Source organism: Xenopus laevis, chromosome 8L (assembly GCF_017654675.1).
Source record: "Xenopus laevis strain J_2021 chromosome 8L, Xenopus_laevis_v10.1, whole genome shotgun sequence".
NCBI classification, from domain to species: Eukaryota; Metazoa; Chordata; class Amphibia; order Anura; family Pipidae; genus Xenopus; species Xenopus laevis.
In genome coordinates this window covers 13,211,023-13,238,585 of record NC_054385.1, presented here as the reverse complement: position 1 = coordinate 13,238,585, position 27,563 = coordinate 13,211,023, and the positions used below count along the sequence as shown (strand labels likewise).

Sequence of the window (27,563 nt, the reverse complement as noted above, 5' to 3'; positions counted from 1 at the left end):
ACTGAATCTGCTCACAAGTAGCTTTTCTTTCCTCTAGCAAATAGCTGCTTTAGCTCTCTAATACTTTCCACATGTCACATTGGGGGAAATGAAGAAAAAAAAAGTGCTGTTGGATGGAGCAATGCAGAGCTGGCAGTAACGACTCAGTTCTCGGTCCTGTTACTGGCGCTACATTCCATAAAGATGTATATAATGGAATTTCCAGACTGTCAGGACGTATGGATACACTGCTTTTTATCTTTGGAGAGGTCTATTAAAAGCTTGCTCCATTGTACTCCTGCTGTCCGTTTTATGGCTTTTAGATGTAGGTGGTGGACACGCAGAATCCGGAAACCAAAAAATGGCAGTAACAAACGTGTGCTCTAGGTACAGAAGGCAACCAGACCATGGATGCAAGTGATTTTGCACCTTTGTGTCTCTCTTATTGACCCCATGGGAGGCAGCACGGGGCCAGCTAAAAAATGAAAGCCAATACGCTGGCATGCGCCTTCTTTCTTGTCGACACCCGAACCATTCCGGGTGCCGATACATGACTCCGATTTCAGAACAGTAACAAGCTGTCACTCACACCTCTGTCACCCCAATCCCATGATGATCATCACTGCTGTCATTAGTCGCCCCTCCCATGTCCCCCCAAGATGTCAATCATCACTCACTCCTCCGGTTCCGGTTCCATTGTCTATGGGGCAGTGCTCTGCTGGAAACTGCACCACCCTACTACTGCACCGTAGGCCCTGCTAACTTGCGTTCCTAAATGCGTCCCCTATATGCAGATTAGGGGATGAGAATGGGGGACACCTCAGACCCCCCCCCCTCATAAATACAGTGCTGCCGAACACATACAGCACTTTATTCATGGTGGTGGTGGGTGGGCAGCAAAGGAATTCCAATGGCACACAGGACTGTGAGAAATCTTCAAAAATGTATTATAATGTGGAGTGCGATGCATCGCACTCCGCATTATAATACATTTTTGAAGATTTCTCAGTCCTGTGTGCCGTTGGAATTCCTTTGCTGTACTCTGTTGTGGGGCTTGCCGAACCTCTGCCAGTGAGCACCAGGCATATTGTTGTTACCTGTTGGGTGTGCGGGATCCTACTTTGTTCCTAGGTGGTGGGTGGGAACATGCTATCCACTTAGTCAGCTTCAGGTTGAGTATTGCTAGGTGGTCTTGGTCACTGTGGACAGTGGTGTAACAAGATAGCGCCAGGCCCCCGTCAAATAAATCATTGGACATCCCCTGCCCGAAACCCTCCTCCCTTTGCGACCCAGCTCTTGTGGGCCTCGTCGGCCCAGATCCGCACCCAGATTTGCAGGATACTTCCTGCGGCAACCTCCCTTTTGCCGCGGTCGCAGCAAAACTTAGTGCGCGCATGCGCACACGCTCTGCAGCGGAGCGCTGGCGGGCCCCCCCAGTCCGACCATGGGCTAGGACGAGCAGTATCCTCTTTATCTTTCTCATATGGAACCCTTGTGTCAGCTCCAGTGCAAACACTCTCAGCGGCTTTTTCAGCACAAAATGGAAAGTCGTGCATTTCATCACCGAAATCCGCCAAGTGTGTTACTGCTGGAGTCGACATCAGGATTCCGAACAGAAAAGAAGAAGAGGCTACTGCTCACTGTGAGGGTCTGAAATCGGCCTGCAGCTTTCAGCAGGCTGATTTTGGCCCCGTCTGGCCTAGCCTTAAGAAGGAGAACAGCAGGAATTGGAGATGTTAATGATATGGAGAAGTGATCGCCAACCAGTAGCTCGTAAGCAACATGTTTCTCTCTACTTGGATGTTGCTCTGTGCCTCAAAGCAGGAGCTTATTTTTGAATTCCAGGCCTGGAGGCAAGTTTTAATTGCATAAAAACCAAGTATAGTGCAAAGTAGAGCCTCCTGTAGGCTGCCAGTCCACATAGGAGCTACCAAATAACCAATCACAACCCTTATTTGAAGCCCCAGGAACTTTTTTCATGCTTGTGTTACTCCCCAACTCTTTTTACATTTGAATGTGGCTCACGGGTAAAAACGGCTGGGGACCCCTGCTATAGAGGAAGCCAACCCTGCAGTCCAGGAACCCCTGCCAGCTGGTTCTGCTTCCTCTATAGTTACGCTCAGGGCTGACATCAGAATTCACGGGCCCTGTACGACAATATTTTCTAGGCCCCCCTACAAGTAAAAAAAAACATTGGTGGCTAGGCCCTCCTACAAGTTAAAAAAAACATTGGTGACTAGGCCACTTCCCATAAAAGTTTTTAATAAAACATTGGTGGCCAGGGTAGAGTTAAAAAAAATAATAGTGGTCAGGGCTTAAAAAAGCACCATTGGTGTTCAGTGCAAATTACCTTTCTTCTTCCCGGCTCTTTCTGTCGGCTCAGCTCCTACTTTGGCAGTGGCTTCGGCTCCTACTTCGGCTTGGCTCGGCTCCTACTTCGGCGACTCAAGGAGGGCCCGGCTAATCCAGGAAGCACAGCACGCCTTAACATTTAGAAGCCACTGGGCCCAGAATAGTTGTCCCCACAATGCCCCCCTGATGGCGGCCCTGGTTACGCCACTGGTTGTGGAAAAAGATGCCCAAATAGTCGGATGACAAGTCAAAATAGCTAAACCGCCAGACAAAATTGTAAGACTGCCGTTAGACTTATATAAGAAGCTTGCAGTGTGTATGTGACCTTAGAGATCCTTACTATAAATATGAGTTTACTAGGGGTTATATATAGGCAGATTTAATAGCATGGATCAGTGCATTGGATGTACTATAAATAATGATAACATGGAGTTAATGAGCTGCTGCCTCACATTCTTGGAGCAATAGGAATGACACTAGCTATTAGCTTAATAAGTACCGCTGTTCAAGCAATGATTGCTTTATTGTCCCATTGACACAACTGTGATGCACACTGATTGAACCAGAGGGTAATGAGCATGGTCTGTTGCACACCGACAGTGGGGCATTCGTTAATAAAATAAAAGGAAATCTCAATATGGCAAGAAAGTGGATGGCTGCACTTTTATCTGTATTCGTAGGCCACGAGCTTTGATATCACCATAGGCTCTTGCTATCTCAGGCTGAGTATATTAAGGTTATTTCTACGCCTGCCCATGAGTGCTCATGACTCTCAGATTAGAGCGTCTCTAAGCAACGGCTCAGATAAGGCCGGGACTGGGTGCTGATAACTGAGCTTAGCCCAGCACTGTAATGACCATGTTTTGCTACATTAGCTGTGGAGCTATGGTAGCCACTTACAAAGGCACCTCTAGGCAATCAGCTGGCTATCTGCCCTCCCTATCCCCCATGGTGGCTACTAAGTGATTTTCTTTGTTACTTCTCTCATTGATGTCAGGTTGCCCAGATGTCAGGGCAATCAGAGAAGTCACCTTGGAAATCCATGACCTGTTTATCCTTATTATTTACAATTGGGGGTGGTGGTATTTTATTCCCTTTGAAACACACAAGAGCCACCAATATCCATTAAAGCTTATTCTTATAAATGGAGCTAGGTAACTAGGCACCCGTCTGTCAATGGGGCTGAGTAGCTCAATAGTCAGGCTGAATGACTGCAGTGTTGGCCTGGGGTATCTGGGACCACCAGAAACTGCACAACAAAGGCCCACCATCCCTGTAGCCAGGAGTGTAACTATACAGGGAGGCCCAGGAGGTATAGGGGCAACATGAGGCCCCAATTCATATACAATTTCAATAAATATTGGTAAAACTATTCTTCTAGACGTTTTGGAGGCCTGAAAAATAATTTGCTGCAGGGCCCAGTAATATCTAGTTATGCCACTGCCTGTAGCGAATCCTTCACCCCGCAGATTCTGGGTGGGCAGCTAACCAAGGCAGTTTCTCCCAGGGTCCCAATGCAGCAGTTTGAACCTGTTTGACTCCCCTTTAATTCATACCTGCTCTACCAGAAGCCAGGAAGGCACAGTATAACTAATGTAGGAAACAGGGTCGGACTGGGGGGCCTGGGGCCCACCAGGGCTGCTGTCCAGGGTCCCCTAATGGGACCCGCGTGCGTTTTCCGGGCAGTCGTAGCAGGAAGGAGCCTGGAAATTGCACATCTGGGTGCTGATCTGGGCAGGCGGAGCCCACAAGAGCCAGGGGCCTACCGGGTTTTTTCTTGTTGTCCCGCTGGCCCATTCTGACCCTGGTAGGAAATGATACAGTTCTGAGCCTAAAGGTAAAAGCATCTCTTTTAGGACTTGTTTTGTACCTTGTAGTTTATCAATGGCTGCTGCGGGCTGAAGCAGAGCCGTCTCTTCCATGATGCAAAGGGAGACCGATGCCTCAGACAGCACATTGCCAGCGGTTCCAGCACTTTCTAATGGGGAGAGTGCAGTTGTGCCCCTTATGCAGGTCCAAACTGGGATTCAAAATAGGTCCTGGCATTTCAAGAACACTTAGGTCCAAACAGGGTTTCTACAGGGTGGGACCATTAGCCTATGAGTAAGTTGCCATTTGGCATGAAATGCATTAGGCTATACATGTCCTAATAAATATTTTTTACTTTTCTTATTGTGTATGGTCACCTTAAGACTAAATTGCATTAAAAGCTAAATATACTTTACAAGTTGAAGAGGTTTTGATTTAATTTGTCTTTTTCTACATTAATTAGACAGTACGGTGTGATGGAAGTGTATATTGAGCACCCACAGAACATCTGCATTTTAGCAGCAATACATATGAATGGGTGTTGATTGATGGCGTGCCTCAGCTGAGCCATTCTCCATAGACATTCAGTATAATTGCAGAGCGGTCATTTAATGATTGTGCTATTCTGTTGCAGTCAATGGGGAATACCTCTTCTGGGGAAATCAATATGGCAGCTGTCGTCGGTGTGTATAAATGCAAATGTGCAGCAAAGTAATTATTCTGGGCAACTAGTAGGAAACAAGTAGCCCCCCCTTGTTTATTAGCTTTCAGAGAAGGACGTCACCGTCTGGATTGCTTTGGGTTTGTTTGCCATCTATACAAATGACCTTTTTGCAGTTGAGTCAGACAGAAGTTGCCCTTTATTTTGTTCTTGCATTTGAGTGTGGTAGTTTGAGTGCTGCACCTTTGTACTAGATATGACCATATCACAGTGAGACCATTTGGTACATAAGAAACTTGTACTGTAAGGGTTTTTTTTGCCACTTCTCCAGGACTTCACCTTTAGGAAGTGTCAGACTTGCCTACCAGGGTTCTGGATGGGCCTATGCCCTGTTGGGGGCATGGAGGAGAATGTGCCTGCTGATCATCTTGTGATTATGTCCAAATGCAGATGATAAGCTGTTGCACCATGTCGACGAGTGCACCCTCCATCGGCAGATAACAAAGAGGAGCTGCAGCTACTTTTTACTTACTCCAACTGTCAGCCCCTGCTGTCAATAGGCCTTTGGTGTACCAGAGGATCTTCCAGTGGGTCCAGTCTGAGATAACTCTTCATTAGGCCTTTCTATTTCCAACATAAATCTGTATAAGCTGTATTACATTTACATACTGTACCTCCCAACATTTTGGAAATAGAAAGAGGGACAAAAAGATTTTGACCACACCCATTTGTGTGGACACACCCCTTAATTACCATGTTCATTTTGCAAATTTTGACAGGTTGTGAAGGTTTGGGCATTATTTGTAATTGCACTGTCTGTCTGATCTCTGCACTGCTGATCCTAACTCTTGAAACAATGTAGCTCCTACAATTAAGTGTGCAAGACATTGTGGAAATTGGACTTTTGGCTGGAGAAGAGTTATTCTACACAGTTTCAAAGGCTACGGTCATGGGCCTAAAAGTTGGAACACATATCTGTGGTTTTTATGTGTTTCGCTAATGAAGGTGAACTGCCCTTTAGGATAGAGACACGCTGCTATTTCGGGAGATTAGTCGCCGAGCTTCTTCGGGGGACTAATCTCCACGAAAATCCTTCCTGCCAGCTAGAATGTAAATCGCCAGCGGGATGGCACTCGGAACGCTTCAGCTTTCCAAAGATGCTCAAAGTTTCCTCGTGAGGCTACTTCGGGTGACTTCCGAAAACGAGGTGATTTTCATTCTAGCCGGCGGTAAGGCAGAATAAGAAGCAATTTGTTGCTGGGTGACTAATCTCCCGAAATAGCAGCGTGTGTCTGCCCTTAAGGGCAGGGCACACGGGAATATTCAGGGAGATTTAGTCGCCTGGCGACTAATCGCCTCTTCTTCAGGACGACCATCTCCCCGACCTGCCTCCCCCTGCCTTCCGCCTGCTATAATGAGAAAATGCCAGCGCAATGGCACTCTTGGCGCTTCGATTTCCGAAGTTGCCTCATGAGGAAGCTTCAGGCGACTTCGGAAATCGAAGCACCGCAAGTGCATTGCCGCAGGCGATTTTTAATTTTAGCAGGGGGAAGGCAGTTCGGGGAGATTGTCGCCCCGAAGAAGAGGCAATTAGTCGCCAGCCGACTAAATCTCCCCAAATCTGCCCATGTGCCCCTGCCCTTAGCTGCAAGTCTCAGTTTCCCCAAGAGACCTTGTTGTTACAATTGTTTCTTTGCTTATCTTAAATTGTTACAAATGTATCTAAGTGCAGTGCAGCTGCTGAGTATACTGGGCTCAATTAAATTAGAAACGTTGTATCTTTTTTTGGCTGATCAGTGCATGAGATCAAAGAGAAAGTCGGGTTAAACTGTCAAAATTGGGACTGTCCCGTGGAAAACGGGACATTTAGGAGGTATGCATTTAGTATTGGGCTCTATGATGCCCAGTCTGACACTGATCAGCTGAAATGAACAAATCAGGAACGTATATAAACGTATGACTGCTTGAAAGGTATCCATGAAGTCTGATGCAGGGGATACTGGCCAGTGTTTGGTCACTGATTAGACCAATCATCAGATAACATTGGCTGCCTGTCTGATACTGAACAAGAATTATGTTTTGGTCCTTGACATGAGATGATCAGCTGCTAAGGGCAAGACAGATGGAGTGAGAGGCAGCCGAGCTGTGAGCAGTAACAGACAGCCCTTCTGTTTGCATTTTGCCCATGTGTACTAAATAGCCAGTGATATCCCAGGAGGCAGCAGCAGCCTCTGCAATGGAGTTAAATATAGTAACAGCCCAGAGCACATGGCAAGACAAGGGGGTTCCTATTATAAGGGTCTTAGGAGGGACTGGACAGGAAACAGGGTGGGAGGGGGGCACGTGGGTTCAGTAAAAGGTACAACAAAACATTTTCTCTTTGGGCAGCCCAAGCGTGCATGTCACATTGTGCCCCTTTTTTAAAAAAAAAACTGATTTTATGATCTCCTTACATGGTTTGTGAGCCTGAAAAGATACGAGCAGAATTGCGTGAAACCCTCAGGCACCAGCAAGTTATAAAACCCCTGTGGGGCCAGTTAATCGGCTGGAAAGCACAACTCCATTATTCATGCTCCACTTCCTCCCTCTTTGCTTCACAATTCTTGTGCATTGTAAGGAATTTGTGCCTCCCCAAATTGTGTCCCAGTTGTTGCTGAACTGCATCTCCCACAACCCTTTAGTGGCCACATGCTGTTAGATCATCCTGGGAAGTGTCGATTAACTACAGATCATGGTATTCAAGATGATCACCCCTTGTATAAGAACTAACAAGTTCTAAAACTGCCACTCCCTTTATGTTTTATGTTAACTTTATTTGTAATTGCACTGTCTGTCTTCTGCACTGCGGATCCTAACTCTTGAAACAATGTAGCTCCTACAATGCCTTGCATTAGCTAACAGACCTGTAATTAAGTAAGCAAGACATTGTGGAAATTGGAGTTTTGGCTGGCTGCTACACCGTTTTGAGAGTTTAAGGTGTGGTTCGCCTTTACGTTAACTTTTAGTATGTTATAGAATGGCTACTTCTAAGTAACTTTCCAATTGGTCCTCATTGTTTATTTTTTATAATTTGTCAATGACTTGCCTTCTTCTTCTTCTGCCCACTTGTGTGTCTGCACTAGCAGGTAGCGTATCTGTCTGAAAATCAGGCAGATATCAGTTGGGCAGGTTTGAAAATATTCTAGAAACACTAGAAACACATTGGCACAATGATGCAATACCTTCCGGGTCCCTGTAGGCCCCAATGAATGATCTGAAGGTTGGAGAGATAAGCCAGATATCAGTGATGGGCGAATTTCGCAGAAAAATTCATGAATTTCCCACGTCAATTCGCACCAATTTTGCCGATCGACTAAATTTTGTTGCCCGCATTAAAGTCAATGGACGTCCAAACAATGTTGACGTACGACAGTTTTGATGCAAGCTTGTATTCCCGACGCCCGTCCAAACACTGGCGAATATTTGCTGCAGTTTATTCGCTGGTGGCAAAATTAGAAAATTTTCTACAAATTCACGCCTGCCGAATTTATTCGCCCATCACTACCAGATATCAATCATGCACAGGGCCAGAGTGAGATTCAAAATAGTCCCTGTTTTTCAAATACACAGGAGACCAAACAGCCCACCACTGGGCCAATGACTACCACAAGTCTTTGGCATCTTACAGCAGCATTTGCACATGTTGATGTGGTCCTCATTCTATAGGCCTCCGAAGGTGCCAATGGATAAAGTCAGCAATGGGATCAGCCCGATTTTGCATAGCATGTGGGTAGCCAAATCAGGCCCAGACAGAGTCAGACTCAGCAGAGCGCAACAGGTTTTCTCCTGGTGTCCAGCCTAACCCTAGGCACAGATCTGCTCATGGGGACACCCATTTATCAAAGTCCGAATTCTTCTGAAAACAACTCCGACCAAATCCCTACTGTTTTTTTCGCCTTATTTATCGATACACTTTCCGGGAAAAAAATTTGCGGGAAAAAAAACCCTGAAAATTTTGAATTTTATTATGTTTTTTCCACCCGAAAATTCAGATTTATTATTTTTGCCTGAAAACCACAATATGTTCAGAATATTGTACGAAACTCAGCGCATAAATATAATTGGAACTTTTCCCATTGACCTACAGTATAAACAACCTCAGCAGGTCTGAGATGCCGGATTTTGACTTTTTTCCATCCTTGGAGTATAATAAATGCCAAAAATTTGTGTTTTTTTTCTTTCCACTAAAAATTTGGTTTTATACAAAAAAAAACTGGATTTTTTTTGGTTTTTGGCATTTGAGGTTTAGTAAATAACCCACTAAGCCTAAGTGGCCTTCGAAAAGAGTAAATCTGCCAGTGTAGCCAGCAGTCTAGAGAATAGAAAGGTGTAGGAGGAAAGCTGCCCTATGAGTTACAGCGAATTACTAGGCAGCCTGCGTTCAATTCCTGTAAACTAAAGATTATCTGTCTGATAACAACCAGTGCTACTGATGAGCCGTATTTATGTGCAGAGCTGTCCTAGGGTAATGTGTGCCCTCTGGCTTTGTGTAACAATAAGCACATTTTGTTTTAAGAGGCTAGTGACTAGATTTGCTATTAGATTATCTGTAACTGTAAGTAACTGTATTAGTATGGCCACAAAGGGAGACCATTTGTGAAGCTGGCCATACACAGGCTGATTTTGTCTGAACAATACAATCGTTTGCACCCGATCAATGTATCGCCGACTAGACAACTGTGCAAAAATCAGTCGTTTCAGATGACAAAATCTGCCCATGTATAGCCTTAAGGATCTGCTGGATATAATCAGCTTTTTAACCAAGAAATTAAACATGGTTTGCAAACACCCTTATCTGTAACCAGCTGTTATTATGTTAAATGACTACAATGTGCAGTGTTATATGAGAGTCTGTAGTGGAACACACACAATGATTGCAGAGCATTAAGGCTAGTGTCACACGGGAGCCTGAAATACACAGGCTGAAAATCAGCCCCAAGCAGGTATTAGCCTCATCTTCTGTTCTTGTGTTGACTCTAGCGCAAACACGCTCGGCTGATTTTGGCACAAAAATGGAAAATCTGGCCAACTAGTAGCAGTTGAATAATAGCCTTTAGTAAGGGACTGTGGCATAGCAGGTATAGTAGGGAGAGATGGTGCCTATAGAAGTAGTGAGGATAATAGCCTCTGAGAGTAGGATAACAGGTATAGTAGGGGGAGATGGTGTCTATAGTAACAGTGGGATAATAGTCTCTGGGAAGGGAGTGTGACTGTGGGATAGCAGGTATAGTAGGGAGAGATGGTGCCTATAGTAACAGTGGATAATAGTCTCTGGGAAGGGAGTGTGACTGTGGGATAGCAGGTATAGTAGGGAGAGATGGTGCCTATAGAAACAGTGAGATAATAGTCTCTGGGAAGGGAGTGTGGTTGTGGGATAGCAGGTATAGTAGGGAGAGATGGTGTCTATAGTAACAATGGGATAATAGTCTCTGGGAAGGGAGTGTGACTGTGGGATAGCAGGTATAGTAGGGAGAGATGGTGCCTATAGTAACAGTGGATAATAGTCTCTGGGAAGGGAGTGTGACTGTGGGATAACAGGTATAGTAGGGAGAGATGGTGCCTATAGTAACAGTGGGATAATAGTCTCTGGGAAGGGAGTGTGGCTGTGGGATAGCAGGTATAGTAGGGAGAGATGGTGTCTATAGTAACAGTGGATAATAGTCTCTGGGAAGGGAGTGTGACTGTGGGATAGCAGGTATAGTAGGGAGAGATGGTGCCTATAGTAACAGTGGGATAATAGTCTCTGGGAAGGGAGTATGGCTGTGGGATAGCAGGTATAGTAGGGAGAGATGGTGTCTATAGTAACAGTGGATAATAGTCTCTGGGAAGGGAGTGTGACTGTGGGATAGCAGGTATAGTAGGGAGAGATGGTGCCTATAGTAACAGTGGATAATAGTCTCTGGGAAGGGAGTGTGACTGTGGGATAGCAGGTATAGTAGGGAGAGATAATGTCTATAGTAACAGTGCATACCTCCCAACATTTTGGAAGTAAAAAGAGGGAAAAAAAAAATTTTTCCACATGTAGCGCAGTAATTTTTGACCACACCCCTTTCTGTGGCCACACCCCCTAATTACCATGTTTGTTTTACAAAATTTGGCAGGTTATGAAAGTTTGAACATATTTCTCCTTATCTAAAGTGTGTTTTTATGTCTCAAAATTGTTACAAAGTATCTTATTTGCACCTGTTAGCTGTTCTGGGCTCTCTGCTAAAAGCCAATTAAGTGAGAAACTTTGTTTCTTTTTCTGGCTGTTCAGTGCAGAGAAAAGAGGGACTTTTCAGTACAAATGAGGGACTGTGGGTTGAGCTGTCAAAAGAGGGACTGTCCCTCCGAAAAAGGGACAGTTGGGAGGTATGACAGTGGGATAATAGTCTCTGGGATGTTGTTGGGCCCTGTATGACACTGGCAAATATAAGAGAGAGTGATAGGTTTTTACAGTCCTATTTGAAGTAACTTTGTTTTTCCCCTGGGCCCTGTCACCATTATGACTGCCCAGGGAAATGTTTTTTCTTTCCTTTTTCCAGTAAATGCAGTGGAAGGCATCTGTATGTTGGTTTAGAACACAAATGTGCATATGAATAGGGCAGGATTGTAAATGCCTTACCTTTGAAAGGTGTAGAATTTTGAGGGGGTGGAACAGGTCTGACAAGCCCTTTCCTGGAATTGTTCTCTTGCATTTGAATAGGTCTCAGCTATAGCTGCCTGTACAATTACTGATCAGTCTGGGCAATACACATTATCTTTTTATAGGTTTGCATGTTTTTAATTGCCTCCATTCTATCAGCTTTAGGGGATTTTGTTTTCAATCAATACAACATTACACACCAGATGTAGAGGCTTGGCCTACGAGTAATCATGTCTCAGCAATCAGTTGCTGCAGTTTGGGTTAAGCTCCCCATAGACGCGACGATTCTTCTTGCCGAACGACCGATTTTAGGGAAGCCCGACCAATTATCGTGTGGTTAGTGGGATTCGAATGATCGTACATCTTACGATTTTTCGGCCGACATCTGTCAGGAAATTGATCGGCCAGGTCAAAAAATCTTTGTCGGTCCCAGTGCAATCTCTCTATGTTTGCAGGGCCAAGCAGGCAGCTCCCCTTTGTTTTCCTGGTAAATTGGTCTTTTTAGTTGATGGTAAATTCGTACGATCGTACGATCGTTCTGAGAAGATCGTGGTCTCACGATCAGGATCTGATCTTTTAAAAATCTCAACATCTATGGCCAGTTTAAGGCTACCAGTTGTAATGGCAGATCCAGTAGCTGCTGAGGAATGTAGAAGGCCCATTTGGGGTCTTTACAAAGGTCCACTGTGTATCTGTGATACAGGTCATGCTCCTTAAGGTTCAGAGATACCTTACAAAGATTTTCCTCTAGTTATTATTCTGCATCTGGCGCCCGAGCAACACAATATATTAATTAATGCTTGTCTTTATGAAAGAGTCTTGCTCAGTCCAGTTTCTGGCTTCTGGACCCAACAACCCACATGTTTACATTCCTGCACCCACTACCTGACCCGCAACTGCCTTATTCCTAACCCAACTCACTACCCACAGGCCACCATGAAACCAGAGGTTCTGTTACTGAAAACTCATCATGATATTGAGATCCTCAATCTGACTCATGATGACCCAAGACCCATACCCGCTTAGACAAGTCTCGCATGCAACCTGTAGAATGCTGATTATTTTTCCGTCTGAAGGTATTTAAAACCAGTCGATAATGGTTAGATATCTATCACACTGCTTACCAGGGAGCACCCGAACATGGCATAAACTGCCAACTCAGCCTGAAGGGGCTAAATCGACATCTTAAGTGGCAACAATATCACATGTATTACACTCTGCTGAATTACTGTAGGTTCTACAAGCCCAATGCAACATATGGCAGCAAGTGTTGATTTTGTGACGGTGTGTGTCCCTTTAAGAGATCCATTCACGCAGAATATAATCCGGTCCCCAGGGTTGCAGCCGTCAGATTCGCTCAGAAATCAAATTACATTTGTATCATTAAGGGTCCGGGGCGAAGGCTACGTTGGGGAACGTACTGGCTTGGAAAATGTGATTGAAGGAGATAAAATCATTCCAGCAGCCCTGGCACAGCCCCGCGTGTGTGTGGTCGTGGCAGACCAAAGTTGGGAGATTTTAGTCTCCATGTTGAGCGATGTGGTGAGCAGCGTCTGCTTGTGGAAGACATACAGACAGACACACACAGACAGGCACCCAGACACATGCACACACTCACTACAGTATAGCAGCTGAGCTCTCACATGGCTTGTGTATATACAGTAGCTCTAGTCCCACTTTATCTTTCCATATAATTACCCCTTGCCTGGAAGGCACAGGCATAATCACTGCCCCATGTCGTTACAGAGAAGGGTCAATGCCAGGGCACCTGTGTTCAATTACATGATAGCCCTAGATAATTTCCCTGGGGGGCATAGTTCCATTGGCCAGATTGTGCCCCTAGGTCACGTCTAACAAGGACAACACTGCAGAAGAATCACTCAAACAGTCTATCGATGATTGTTGAATGGATTAATCGTCCTCTCATATTTATATTCAGGGGCGTAACTATAGAGGAAGCAGACCCTACGGCTGCAGGGAGGCCCAGGAGGCATAGGGGGTCCAGGAGGTCCAAATAATGAGCAATTTTAACATTTATTGGTAAAACAGGACAATCTCTGGATATGTTGGGTGTAGGGTTGCCGCCTTGAGCCCAATGTAATTAATAGTAAAAAAGATAAAAATATAGGAAGGCCAATATTTTTTCCTGGAAGAGGTGGCAACCCTAGTTGGGGGCCCTAAAATGAATGTGCTGTGGGGGCCCAGTAACATCTAGTTACACCACTGTTTATATTTGTCTTCTTTACCCCCCTTCCCTTGTTTCCACGCCTCCCCTCCCCACTCTCCTCCTCTTCGCCTTCCCACTATACTTCTTCTCTTCCCCCTTCTCACAAAGCTGTGATTCCGCCTTCCAGGCTTTGCAGTGTTTTCATTCGTTAGCACTGTCCTGTAAGGCCTTTATTAGTTGCCATGGAAATGCTTTTTGAATGGGAGGGGGGGTTTGTTTGGGGAGGGGAGCGTGCAGCTAAAATTACAGTGGGTGCAAAAATGAGCGAAAAGCTGTGAGGGGGCAGTGCTTTGCCAGAAAGGGAGGAGGGGGAAGCTCCAAGACTCAGTTCCTGGATTCCCAGATTTGCAGAGGATTCCTGGGAAGATTTTGGGACAGGAGCCAAAATTCCCCCCCACATCCTGTCCCTGTCAAACTGAAGCCAGCGGAGGTGCTGGCCCTGGGCTTCCAACAAGTGACACACGGAGCCCCAAGACTTGGATTGTCCTGGAACTTGCCATTTGGATGGAGGGACTATCAGCACATCTCCGTGGGCCGTGTAACGTGGACTTTAGCGAGCCAGAAGCGGACTGCAACGACATGTGACTGGGTTAAGATCACTGGGAATAAGTGCTGGGCTCCAGGTTTATTACTGGTCTTTAACCTTAGATGGTCAACCTCATTAATTGATACTCTCAGACCCACTGACTGGTCTGCTCTCCTAGGATTTTCCTTCATTCCGGCAAGGGGCATCGTGCCAGTCAAGCAGTGGAAAAATCTCTTTGGATTCATTGGATTGTGCACACACAGAATCCAGGGAAATTAGGAGGTTGCCTGTTGGAATGGAGTAAAAATAACGGATATATGGAGCTAAAAATATTTGTAATTTTTCTGTAACAATGGTTGCACCACGATGCCTGGATGCTCAGCTGCTGGATACATTTAGCTTTTTTTCTCAGTGGAAAACTATACTATTTTATAAAGCACCAGGAAATGCCAGGATTCCACAGTTTTTTTTGTATTAAGTTAAGCTTTGCTGGCAATAGTTCAGTGTAGTGCTCACTTAAAGGGTCAACAAGGATTTCTTGTGGGTGAGCAATGTTGGAAACAGACCAGAGGCGATCCAAGTCAGTCAGTGCTTTTCTAGCCTGATCTGTTTGTAGAGATGCCCTCAGCAACAATGAGCCCAAAACAAGGTTGAAAACTGGTGGACTTGTGAATTGGACAACGGTGACATTCCTCCTTGGTTGGGAAGAACAAGGGATATCTTTCTATCACTATACAGTGGATCTGCTTGTGTGCAACCTTCTTCATGTATATGGACAAGGGCAACCTGCGAGGTAAGCTGAATTCATGGGGTTCTACGGGTGGGGGCAGCAATTGCAGTTATATGAAGGCAGGAAGAAAATGTAAGTAATGAATCGTACATTCAACCTTTTACTATAGTAGCAATGAGGTTAATCCCTCCCCTTGTTTCTCAACCCCTTCTGCTTGTAGGTTGTAAGCTCTTTTGGGCAGGTCCCTCTTCTTTTCTTTTATCGGTTATTGGTAGCTTTGTATGTAATTCTGTATGTTTAGTGTATAAACCCATTTATTGTACAGCTATGTAGAACATGTTTTATAAATACATGTTAATAATAGCTTCCCAGAAGCTATTAAGGGACTCAGTCTGTAGGAAAGCAGGTATAGAAGGGAGAGATGGTGCCTATAGTAGTGGGGATAATAGTCTCTGGAAGGGGCTGTGGGATAGCAGGTATAGTAGGGAGAGATGGTGCCTATAGTAGTGGGGATAATAGTCTCTGGGAAGGGGCTGTGGGATAGTAGGTATAGTAGGGAGAGATGGTGCCTATAGTAGCATTGGGATAATAGTCTCTGGGAAGGGATTGTGACTGTGGGATAGCAGGTATAGTAGGGAGAGATGGTGCCTATAGTAACAGTGGGATTATAGTCTCTGGGAAGGGACTGTGACTGTGGGATATCAGGTATAGTAGGGAGAGATGGTGTCTATAGTAACAGTGGGATAATAGTCTCTGGGAAGGGACTGTGGCTGTGGGATAGCAGGTATAGTAGGGAGAGATGGTGTCTATAGTAACAGTGGGATAATAGTCTCTGGGAAGGGAGTGTGACTGTGGGATAGCAGGTATAGTAGGGAGAGATGGTGTCTATAGTAACAGTGGATAATAGTCTCTGGGAAGGGAGTGTGACTGTGGGATAGCAGGTATAGTAGGGAGAGATGGTGCTTATAGTACCAGTGGGATAATAGTCTCTGGGAAGGGAGTGTGACTGTGGGATAGCAGGTATAGTAGGGAGATATGGTGTCTATAGTAACACTGGGATAATAGTTTCTGGGAAGGGAGTGTGACTGTGGGATAGCAGGTATAGTAGGGAGAGATGGTGTCTATAGTAACAGTGGATAATAGTCTCTGGGAAGGGAGTGTGACTGTGGGATAGCAGGTATAGTAGGGAGAGATGGTGTCTATAGTAACAGTGGGATAATAGTCTCTGGGAAGGGAGTGTGACTGTGGGATAGCAGGTATAGTAGGGAGAGATGGTGCCTATAGTAACAGTGGATAATAGTCTCTGGGAAGGGAGTGTGACTGTGGGATAGCAGGTATAGTAGGGAGAGATGGTGTCTATAGTAACAGTGGATAATAGTCTCTGGGAAGGGAGTGTGACTGTGGGATAGCAGGTATAGTAGGGAGAGATGGTGTCTATAGTAACAGTGGTATAATAGTCTCTGGGAAGGGAGTGTGACTGTGGGATAGCAGGTATAGTAGGGAGAGATGGTGCCTATAGTAACAGTGGATAATAGTCTCTGGGAAGGGAGTGTGACTGTGGGATAGCAGGTATAGTAGGGAGAGATGGTGTCTATAGTAACAGTGGATAATAGTCTCTGGGAAGGGAGTGTGACTGTGGGATAGCAGGTATAGTAGGGAGAGATGGTGCCTATAGTAACAGTGGATAATAGTCTCTGGGAAGGGAGTGTGACTGTGGGATAGCAGGAATAGTAGGGAGAGATGGTGCCTATAGTAACAGTGGGATAATAGTCTCTGGGAAGGGAGTGTGACTGTGGGATAGCAGGTATAGTAGGGAGAGATGGTGCCTATAGTATCAGTGGATAATAGTCTCTGGGAAGGGAGTGTGACTGTGGGATAGAAGGAATAGTAGGGAGAGATGGTGCCTATAGTAGCAGTGGAGTAAGTTGTCTATGGGAAAGCAAATTGCTGGTGGAATAACAAGAGTGAAATAGAGACATGACAACAGTAAGACTTTTTGTGTGTTAATGGGAATTTCAGTTCAGCAGTAGCTGAAGGGCACCAGGTTGGACAAACAATTCCTTTTTTGTCCAGGGAGAATTAGGAGACCAGTCATGGCTCAGGCTGTAAATATGCTCTAGAGAGCAGCGAAGGTTATAGGGTCACCATCCTTCCATATAACACAAGGCCTGTGTCCTGTTGGATCTACCTCTGTCTGTTCAGTCAGCATGGAGTGTCTGTTCTTTTAACTGCAATGGGGGAGCGTGCCCAGAGATGTTTAATGTGCTATTATAATTATTTCCCCTCTTTATGGAGTCTGACAGATGTCCGCCCCCAAAGATTATTTGGAATCTGCTTTTCCATTCTAGCAGCCGGCATTTTTAGAAAATAGTGGCAGTTGGGTAACGTCTCTCTTGGCACTGATCCACCGTGCCCTGGCATTGCTGAGAGATTTTATCATATTTAATCACTGCCGTTACACAATCACGTCTAGCGGTTAGGTGGAGGGGGGTTCAGTTTACAAATCCCTTGGTAAAAATAGTTTAATGAAAAATGACTCATCACTTGTTTAATAATTAAGACAAGAGTTAATTATTAATGCGCAGAACAGCTGCCGACTTGGTGCCTTTCTCTTTGCCAAAGAAAACTCCTAATTGCTGACATGGGTGTTTGATGTTATCAGGAAGAACCACTGACTGCTTTCCTCCCAGCAGCCTTTTCCAACTGAGGCATGCTGGGAGTTGTAGTGCATCATTGGCAGCTTGATCCTTTCCACAGCCAGTTGCAATTGGCAGAATGGAGAGTGTGTGGTGTAGTTTGATCCATTCTAGTTTGCCCCTTATTGGAGGCACAGCACTGAAGAGTGGAACACAACTGTGTACAGAGGGTACAGCCAATGCTATCCCACGGGATTGTGGGTAGATAAATGGAGTTGGATTAAGGATTCGGGAGACACAAGTAAGGGTGGCCAAACACAGGCCGATAAAAGCTACCGACAGACCGAGTCCAACCACCCGTACTGTTGCATTATGATCAGATCATTGGGCCCTAGGACCCACGATCAGATCAGTCTGATATCGCCCGCCTCAAAGTGGGCATATTGGGGAGAGATCTGCTCGTTTGAGAACATCGCCAAACGTGTCGATGTCTATGTGTATTGCCATCTTAAGGGTGGCCATACACAGGCAGTTTAAAGTTGCCTATATTGGTCCTACCAATTCGCAGCTTATCTGTCCGTGTGTGGGGGCTTCCGTGAGTCTCCCCGATCGGTATCAGGCCAAAAATCGAGCAGGTTTGATTTTTACTGCGATCGAGGACCACATTGATGCGATCCTACGACTTGTCAGTGCCCATTTCCTTCATATAATCCGATCTTTCGGCCCTAGGACTGAACGTTTTGATTTACCCGATATTACCCTGCTGTTTGGATATCACCCTGCCTTTGGCTCGCCAAACAAGTGGATTTTATTGTGTATGTCCACCTTAAGGTAGCCCCAGTCTCAAGTTAAGATGACCATGCAGGAGCAGATTTAAGATGCTGATTTTGCTCCTTCAGACCAAAGTTGCAGCTTATCTTCCCATGCGTGGGCCTTTCCCAGCAGATATCTGGCAGATCAACTCATTGATTTGGTCCTCATTGACCTCCATTGTGATCTGATCGTGAGACGCAGCTTATAGATGGGCCTGTCGGGCACAGATTCAATCATTTGGCAACCACACTAAATGAACAGATCTTTGGGTGTTTATATTTTTGACCAGAGGTCGTCAGACATCAAGAAGACTATAAATTTCTATTATTTGAGACCCACATTGGGAAAAAGATATGGTCTTTTTCTGCATGGGGCCCACACATGATTTTATTGTTGGCCCTGGGAATGGATCTGCCCGGTTTGGACCAGACTGGGTTCATTTGGCAACAAGCATATCAGCCCATGTTTGCTCAGCCTCTCCATAGGCTTTTACTGAGGATTTTGGGAGTTTCTGTAGTTACAGCCGAGCACACACAAGATGGCTATTGGGGATTAAAGCCTGTAGTCACTGAGCCTGAAATAATACAAGCTGACTGTATAACAGTGTGTATTCCTTTGCTTCCCTTTTTTGGGCTGTTAATCACTTCAATACTAAACAGATAATTGGATACAAAAGATATCTGGGTAACTTAATTTGCAGACATTAGCATCTCCTTAATGAATTGCTCTGCTTTATACTGGGCTATGGGGAAGACACCTCCAGATAATTGAATCTCTATTTGCGTTAAAAGAGTGTGAACTATTGGGGGAAGAGTGTTTATGCTGCACTTTGGACTTCCTGCTTTGGGGAGCCTTTTGTGTGCAATACTAGTATCCCATTGGACACTGATACTCAAAGGTGGTAGGTAATATCACCAGTTGTGGATTATAATATAAACTGGATTTCCAGGCCCATGTCAGTGGTTTTGCATACTACTGAGCAGGAAGCGAAGACTGCAATAGAAATAATGTTCCCCCAGGCTGCTACTTCTAGCACACAACAGCCATACATAGTGGCTGCTTGGGGCCCAAGGTTCGATACCAGCCAGGGAACTCTCTGCAATGCTAATTCTTTCTTATATTATGACTAATGTGTTGAGCTGTCACGCAGCTGCACTGTTTTCCTCCGTGGAAGTAGACCTCAGGGGGAGATAAGGGATGTTGCGTGTCACTAGACACATACACAAGTGCACCAGGCTTCCTTAAATAAAGGGATGTCGTGTGCTGACTGGTTTTATGGCCAGAGAGCAAAGGTTAGCATTTGAAAATCCACAACACAAAGCATGCTATGTATATGTGCAGCCAGGTAAACATAATGGCCCGTTTTCCATCCTCCGTCATTTTCTGTTTAAGGGATACTGCACCCTAAACTTTTACTATGATGCAGACAGTGATATTTTAAGACAATCAGCAACCCTCAGGTTTGGAATTCAAACTGCTGTCAAGTTGCCAGGGCTTTATTGGCCAGCCACCAGCAAGTATTGGTAATACCTTGTAATCCAGAAGAATGGGGATTCCCACATTTAAAAACTCTACGTGCAGTGATCCTGGTAAAAGTGGAAGAAGGCATTTTCTGATGCCTTGGATGGACATTTCGGACGCATCTCCTGCACTGAACAGCCAAAAAAAGATACAAAGTTTCTAAAACTTAATTGGCTTTAGGTAGAGAGCCCAGAATATGTGGCAGGTGCACTTAGATACTTTTGTAACAATTTAAGATAAGCAAAGTTACAATTTAAGATAAGCAGATCTCTTGAGGAAACTGTGACTTGCAGCTTAAAGGGACATTCACCTTCATTAGCAAAACTGTAATAACGCATAAAACCAGGGGCGATCCGTGGGCTGCTGCCGTCTGAAGCAGCAACCCCGATGCCGCCCCCCTCTCCCGCTCCGCGGTTAAAAGTTTACTGTCGGAGCGGGTCAAAAGGGGCGGTACCATTAGTGCTATGAGCGCGTACTGCGCTTTCTGCACTAGCAGAGCCGAATTTCCGGTTTAAAAACCGGAAATTCGGCTCTTAAAGTTACAGGAGGCGGCTTTTTGCCGCCCCTTGTAACTGGCCGTTCACTGCCGCCTGAGGCAAGGTGCTCACCTTAAAACCCACAGAAATGTGTTCAAACTTTCATAATTTGCCAAATTTTATAAAATGGACATGGTAATTACGGGGTGTGACCACAATATCGGGCGTGTTCAAAAAATTGCCGCACTGAGCGCGGCAAATCTTTTTGTCCCTCTTTCTATTTTTCAAAATGTTGGGAGGTATTCTTAATGTTGATTTTTTTTTTTTATTGCTGGGGTCATTGACCCTGAGCCTAATAGCATTTTCAGGCTGGAAACAGGCAGAAAAGTAACCTTGGTGGGTCTAAACACCCACGATCCCCTTACAGGTACTGCATGCCACCTTCAGGCCCTATAAAGTTATGGATCTGAGGCCCCATCCCTTACGCTACAAAATGAGGCTTGATAAAGGGTCCAGTAGGGCCTTAAACGTTGCCCTTTGTGTGTTTGTATATGGGCTAATAAATCACTGAAGATTTTTGCAACACTACCAGAGTGCTACTGGATTTTTTCACTGGATGTAAAAATTGACCCAGCTCGCAGGCATGTGTCTTCCGGTTTAGCACCTGGACCTGCACAGGTGAATACAAGAGGGTAGAGCACTCCTAACTATTGCTATTTACGCTATAAAATAGTCATTCTAATAAGTAGAAAAAAAACCTACAAAATAAATAATGGAGATTCACTGAAAAAGTTGCTGAGACTAAAGGTGGCCATACACGGAGAGATCCGCTCGTTTGGCGATGTCGCCAAACTAGCGGATCTCTCCCCGATATGCCCACCTTGAGGTGGGCAATATCGGGCTGATCTGATTGTGGGCCCTAGGGCCCAACGATCGGATCCTATAATGGTGGCTTTACGGGCGGTCGGATCGCATCAACAAACATATGCCGCGATCCGCGATCCGACGGGATTTTTAGTCCTATCCGATCGAGATCTGCCCGACTTTCGGCCAGATCTCGATCGGGGAAGCCCGTCAGGGGGCCCCATACACGGGCCAATAAGCTGCCGACTCGGTCTGTCGGCAGCTTTTATCGGCCCGTGTATGGCCACCTTAACTCAATCTATAACACAACAAAGGCTCATTAAAAGGTGAATTTCCCCTTTAAATAGGCTTAGAAAACTGTCAGCACCTCCTCATTAGGTGCATTTTATCATCAGGTATCTCAATTTAAACAGCAATATTCCTGGGCTCTTAGGGTATAGAAGGCCCACCCTCTGCTGTAAACTACAATTCCCACAATCCATGGGTAGCCAGTTACTAGGGCCCTGCAAGGAGCAGTTCTTTCCAGCAGAAGGTGCCAAGTGCAGTATCAACCAGACTGTAAGTACAGGAGAGGGGACCCCATGTGCCAAGCAGCTGCTCCCTCTGGCTGCTGAATGGTTAAATAGTCTTCAGACTCATGTATAATTAATCAACACCTTTTAGGCACAGTGTCAGACTTTATTTCTCCCAGGCCAAAATGAATAGATTTGTTAACTCATTTAATGTAAGTATAAACTTTCCCCTGGGCTATAGAAACAAGCATAAAAGGGACATCTCAGTGTGTACTGCGCATATTCAACGTCTTCCTGATTTCTAGGCTTTGGGATGCACAGTGCTAGGCCTTTCCTATTGATACTGGGTGGCTGAGCATCATGGGAACTCTCTCTGTTTTTGACCCCTGGCACCTACTGTGCAATATTCTTAAGGCTTAATACTGAGAGCAAGAGGGGCCCTTTAATTCCTGCCAGTTTCAGGCGGTAGGTACAAGGCAGTTGTAAACTGGACTTATGGTCCCATACATAATACACGTAGCAGCTGTGGCCATTGTGCCCACCACATTTTAACATTCTCACAAAGCTGAAATGATAATAATATATACTATGCACCCACCGATCCCGGGCACGGGGCACATTAATAGAGCATGAAAGGGGGTGGTCTAGAAATTGTATTTTGCAGGGAGGCCTGTGAAGTTAGATGAGTAGTTCACTTTAAACATACGTTTTTTAGTATGCTATTGAATGGCATATTCTTAGCTTTTCAGTTGGTCTTCATTGTTTTTATTTATTTGCCTGCTTCAGACACTTTGCCACATTCTAACTTGGTGTAATCTGGACCGTAGCAACCAGCTAGCTGCTGAAATGCCAAACTGGGGTTACGCTGCTGTTTGATGTTGCTATCAACTCCCAAAATTAACAGTATGGGGGCCTGAGTGTAGCGAGTATGTATAAAATTAACAAAGGGGGGCAAACCACTTGGAATGCATCCCAGTCTCCTTCCATTGCTGTCCCATTGGGAACCAATGCGGTAGATTAAAGGCACAGAGTATAAATAAAATATAGTATGATTTAAAGGAGAATTAAAGCCTAACTAAAGAAGTAGCTAGAAATGTTGTACATTGTGTTTTGTGCTTCTGTACCAGCCCAAGGCAACCACAGCAGTAAAGATCTGTGTCTCCAAAGATGCCCCAGTAGCTCCCCATCTTCTTTTCTGCTGATTCACTGCACATGCTCTGTGCTGCTGTCACTTACTGAGCTTAGGGACCCACTCACAATATACAGTACACATAGAATAGAAATGTCACAATATAAGGCTGATTAGTAATTAATACAGATAATTACTACATGGCAGCACAGAAACCAGTGCAATTAGCATCAGAATTTAATAATCAGCAAACCTGTAGCATCAGCTTATATTACAGGGGAAGCTCATTTTCTGCTGGATAATTAGTGATGAGCCCTAAGCTTAGCTTCTCAACAGCTGCTCAGAGCCCACTGAGCATGTGAGTGTCACAGACACTTTCCAAGATGGTGACCCCCTGTGACAAGTTTGAAGTCCTGGATCATTGCTGCTATTGACAAGCTGAAACTTTAGGCTGGTGCAATAAGTTCACTATATAAAATGTGGCATTTGTAGCCACATTCATATTTAGGATTTAGTTCTCCTTTAAATGCCTGAAATGTACCACAGACATTAGGGCCACAGCCTGAGCCTCACAGTCAAGCTAAAGACCAAAGGGATTTCAAAAGGCTTTCAAGATTGTGAATGCAAATCTCAGCCTTTATTTGCCTGTGCTTGCCGCTGTGTGGCCTGCAGTGCTGCAAGTTAGTAATACTAGTTGTGCTGGTGTTAGTAGTGCTTGTGCTTGTTGCCACCTCTGCACCCTGCCTAACCCCAAAACCTCTTCAAAGCAACTTTCCAATATAAATCAATTAAACATTTTAGTGCTTTGTAATCACCATTGAAATCATTGTTCGTTTATCCCTTTTGCTCCAGGTTGTGACTCCTGAAAAATTATAGCAGAAACCAACCTAGAGGAGAACTAACTACACTGATGCAATCATTGCAATATAGATTGCAAGCTCTGTAGGTTCCTAGGTGCTGCCATATGCATTAAACTGTATATCATACTGTACACACATAAATCTGGGCTCGCTAGACAGTGGAGCTAGTTTGGGTGACTTTGTCTGTTTGTTTTGTCTTTGTTCCACAGCAACAGGAAAGTATTTTAGAAAAACAACAATATCAATCTAGATGGAAAATGTACATTATTTATAGCTAGGGTTTATTTTGTACACTGAACCCCAACTTTGTTCATTACTTACTTTTTATTTAATCATTTGCTAAAACATGTGTATGTTAGTACAGTAAAGCTACAAAGCACCCAGATCCTGATTATAGGGGTATATGTAACTATATATATATATATAATATATATATATATATATATATATATATATATATATAATATATATATATATATATATATATATATATATATATATATATATATATATATATATATATATATATATTAGAAGTCACCTCTGAGTTCCATGACCTGTATAAAAACGCTCAGCCTTGGCCTCATGTTTTTATCGAACTCCTCTGTAACCTATATTACACAATGGGATCCGTTACGTGGAAACCTGTTATCCAGAAAGCTCCAAATTATGGAAAGGCTATGTCCCATAGGCTTAATTTTATCCAAATAATCCAAATGGTTTAAAAAATGATTTCCATGTTCTCTATAATAATAAAACAGTCGCTTGTACTTGATCCCAACTAAGATATAACTAATCCATATTGGAAGCAAAACCAGCCTATTGGGTTTATTTAATGTTTACGTGATTTTCTAGTAGATTTAAGATAATCCAAATTATGGAACCATATGTTATCCGGAAAACCCCAGGTCATTCTGCAAAACAGGTCCCATACCTGTACTGGATTTCTCCTCTAAAGGTGGCCATACACGGATAGATCCGCTCGTTTGGCGATGTCGCCAAACGAGCGGATCTCCCTCCGATATGCCCACCTTGAGGTGGGCAATATCGGGCTGATCCGATCGTGGGCCCTAGGGCCCAACGATCGGATCCTAGCGTTCGCCAAACGGGCGGTCGGATCGCGGGACCGCATCAACGAACAGATGCGGCCGCGATCCGACGGGATTTTAACCCCATCCGATCGAGATCTGGCCGACTTTCGGCCAGATCTCGATCGGGGAAGCCCGTCGGGGGCCCCCATACACGGGCCAATAAGCTGCCGACTTGGTCTGTCGGCAGCTTTTATCGGCCCGTGTATGGCCACCTTAACTCCATTGTGTGTATGAGTTGACATAAGGGCCCTAGAAAAGCTCTGACACTGTACTGCCTGTGTACACAATAGAGTAGACAGTAGAGAGACAATATGGGTTGTGAATACTACAGAGGGCCGTTGCTTCAGGCTTTGTGTGTGAGAGGAAGCTAATGTGAGTCACATAATACAGTGGAGAGAATGCAGAACTCAGAACTCTTGCTGGTTGGAACACGCAGCCGTTGCTTCCAGCCCTCACATTTCCAGCTGTTGCAAACCCTTCTCTTTAACCTCTTCACTGCCAGACACACCACGACATGCTTCTCCTCTGTATCAACGTTGCTCTGTAGCTGCTTGTTTGTGTGGATGTTCCACCGATTTATTGTCGGCTTGTTAAAAGTAGTGGCTTGCAAATCCAGGCCAAGTAGCACTGATACCCAAAGCCGTGTGCCGACCCTACATGCCTCCTCCCAATTGTGCCCGAGGCTTTTGCCTCTTCTACTTACTCCTAGTTCCAACCCCTTGCAAAAAGCTACTCTTGTAGTAGTAAAATCAGTAAGGGCAGAGACACACACTGCAATTCGGGGAGATTAGACGCCCGGCAACAAATCTCCTTTTCTTCGGGGCGACTAATCTCCCGGAACTGCCTCCCCTGTCTTCCCACCGGCTAGAATGTAAATCGACGGCGGGATGGCACTCGGAGCACTTCGTTTTTCCGAAGTTGCCTCATGAGGAAACTTCGGGCGACTTCGGAAAAATAAGTGCTCCAAATTCCATCCCATCTGCGATTTACACTCTAGCGGCGGTAAGGCAGGGGAGGCAGTTCGGGGAGATGTCGCCCCGAAGAAGAGGAGATTTGTCGCCAGGCGTCTAATCTCCCCGAATCGCATCTTGTGCCTTTGCCCTTACTGGGTAAATACCTGTGAAGTGCAGGATGTAAACTCCATGGTCAGTTCTTCATGTTGCCAGATTATAATCTGACGCAGTGCCTGTTGGTATATCTGTCCTGAAATGCTACTAACTCCATGCGGAATCCATTTAAGGAGTTTCCATTGCACGCCTGTAAATCCAGATCTCTGAAAGTTGGTTGGTTTAACAGCCCCATAAACTTTCCATACAGATGTCAGTCTCCTTCCCCCTAATGATACAATGGTGACTGGAAATCGTAACCTCGTCAGTCCGGTGTTGTAATGTTTTACTCTCAGCCATAGATATTGCATGGGTGTTAAAGAGATATTAAAATATGGTTGCTAAAATAATCAGAACTTTTCATAGGGGTCCAAATAATAGCAAGCATGGGCTTTATATATAGTGGAGCCCATTGTTACTGTTTTCCTTCTGGTTGTACAGCAGCAATTGTGCCTATAGTAACAGTGGGATAATAGTCTCTGGGAAGGGAGTGTGACTGTGGGATAGCAGGTATAGTAGGGAGAGATGATGCCTATAGTAACAGTGGATAATAGTCTCTGGGAAGGGAGTGTGACTGTGGGATAGCAGGTATAGTAGGGAGAGATGGTGTCTATAGTAACAGTGGATAATAGTCTCTGGGAAGGGAGTGTGACTGTGGGATAGCAGGTATAGTAGGGAGAGATGGTGTCTATAGTAACAGTGGATAATAGTCTCTGGGAAGGGAGTGTGACTGTGGGATAGCAGGTATAGTAGGGAGAGATGGTGTCTATAGTAACAGTGGGATAATAGTCTCTAGGGATAATAGCCTAGGAGTACAGTGTTGATAGACACTCCCCAGTGATTTTATTGATTCTATTCACTTACTATGTACCCCAGGAAGTAGTTCCACATCTTCACATAATGCACTATCCTGGGGTACTTTTTCAATCAGTGCCATGCTTCCATACTGTTCTGGTACCCCCAACGCCAGCCAAGTACAGAAAATCTCATATTTTTGAGAAGTGTCCTGGGCTAGTGCATTTTTTGAAGAAGATTAGTGCTAGCACAAGTGTGTGGTTCCCTAACAACTTTCCACCCCTGACCCCCAGCAATTCTACTTTTCCTTCTCCTTTGAGGCGTCCCTGTACGTGGACTTGGACCTTGTGCAGTAAGCGGTGAGATAAGGAATGATTTATCTGGATTCATCCCTGTTTACATTCAAATAGTACAACTCCCCACCCCTAACCAAAGGCAGGAGGAGTGAATGGTGGGTGTTTGCTAGTGAAAAGTAACAGGGCGTGACGCATGGGCTGAGAGCTCAGGTGTGTTGGGGGAGGACGCCGGTGCATCATTCCTACCGATGACTGGAATGAGATGACAGGTAACTGACTAACAATATATAGCCATCTCCTCCCTTTCCTTTCCTCTTTCTCTCTTTCTATTGTACTGCATTATTTTCCCCATGAGCATAAGCCAAATCAAATTCTGGGTTAAATCACGATAGTGAATGTTCAAAAGCTTGTGTGAACTGCACGGATATCTGCCACGGATTTTTATAGTTATTTAGCTTTTAATTCAGCAGCTCTCCAGTTTGCAGTTTCCGCAATCTGGTTGCTAGGGTCCAAGTG

At 44.8% G+C, this 27,563-nt stretch overlaps 1 protein-coding gene across 3 annotated transcripts in view; it reads left to right on the top strand.

Annotated features, from left to right (window-relative positions):
* fgd1.L (FYVE, RhoGEF and PH domain containing 1 L homeolog) overlaps positions 1-27,563 on the top strand; it is an 85,813-nt gene that overhangs the window by 28,005 nt on the left and 30,245 nt on the right. Inside the window, exon 1 of one of the 3 annotated variants that reach the window (XM_041573183.1) lies at positions 13,924-15,011. The exons of 1 other annotated variant lie outside the window; for it this stretch is intronic. In XM_041573183.1, the coding sequence (XP_041429117.1) occupies positions 14,984-15,011 (28 nt within the window). In that variant the 5' untranslated portion in view covers positions 13,924-14,983. Of the gene's footprint in view, positions 1-13,923; positions 15,012-27,277; positions 27,317-27,563 lie in introns of those variants that run through there. One more of the 3 variants, XM_041573185.1, reaches the window with a different exon arrangement.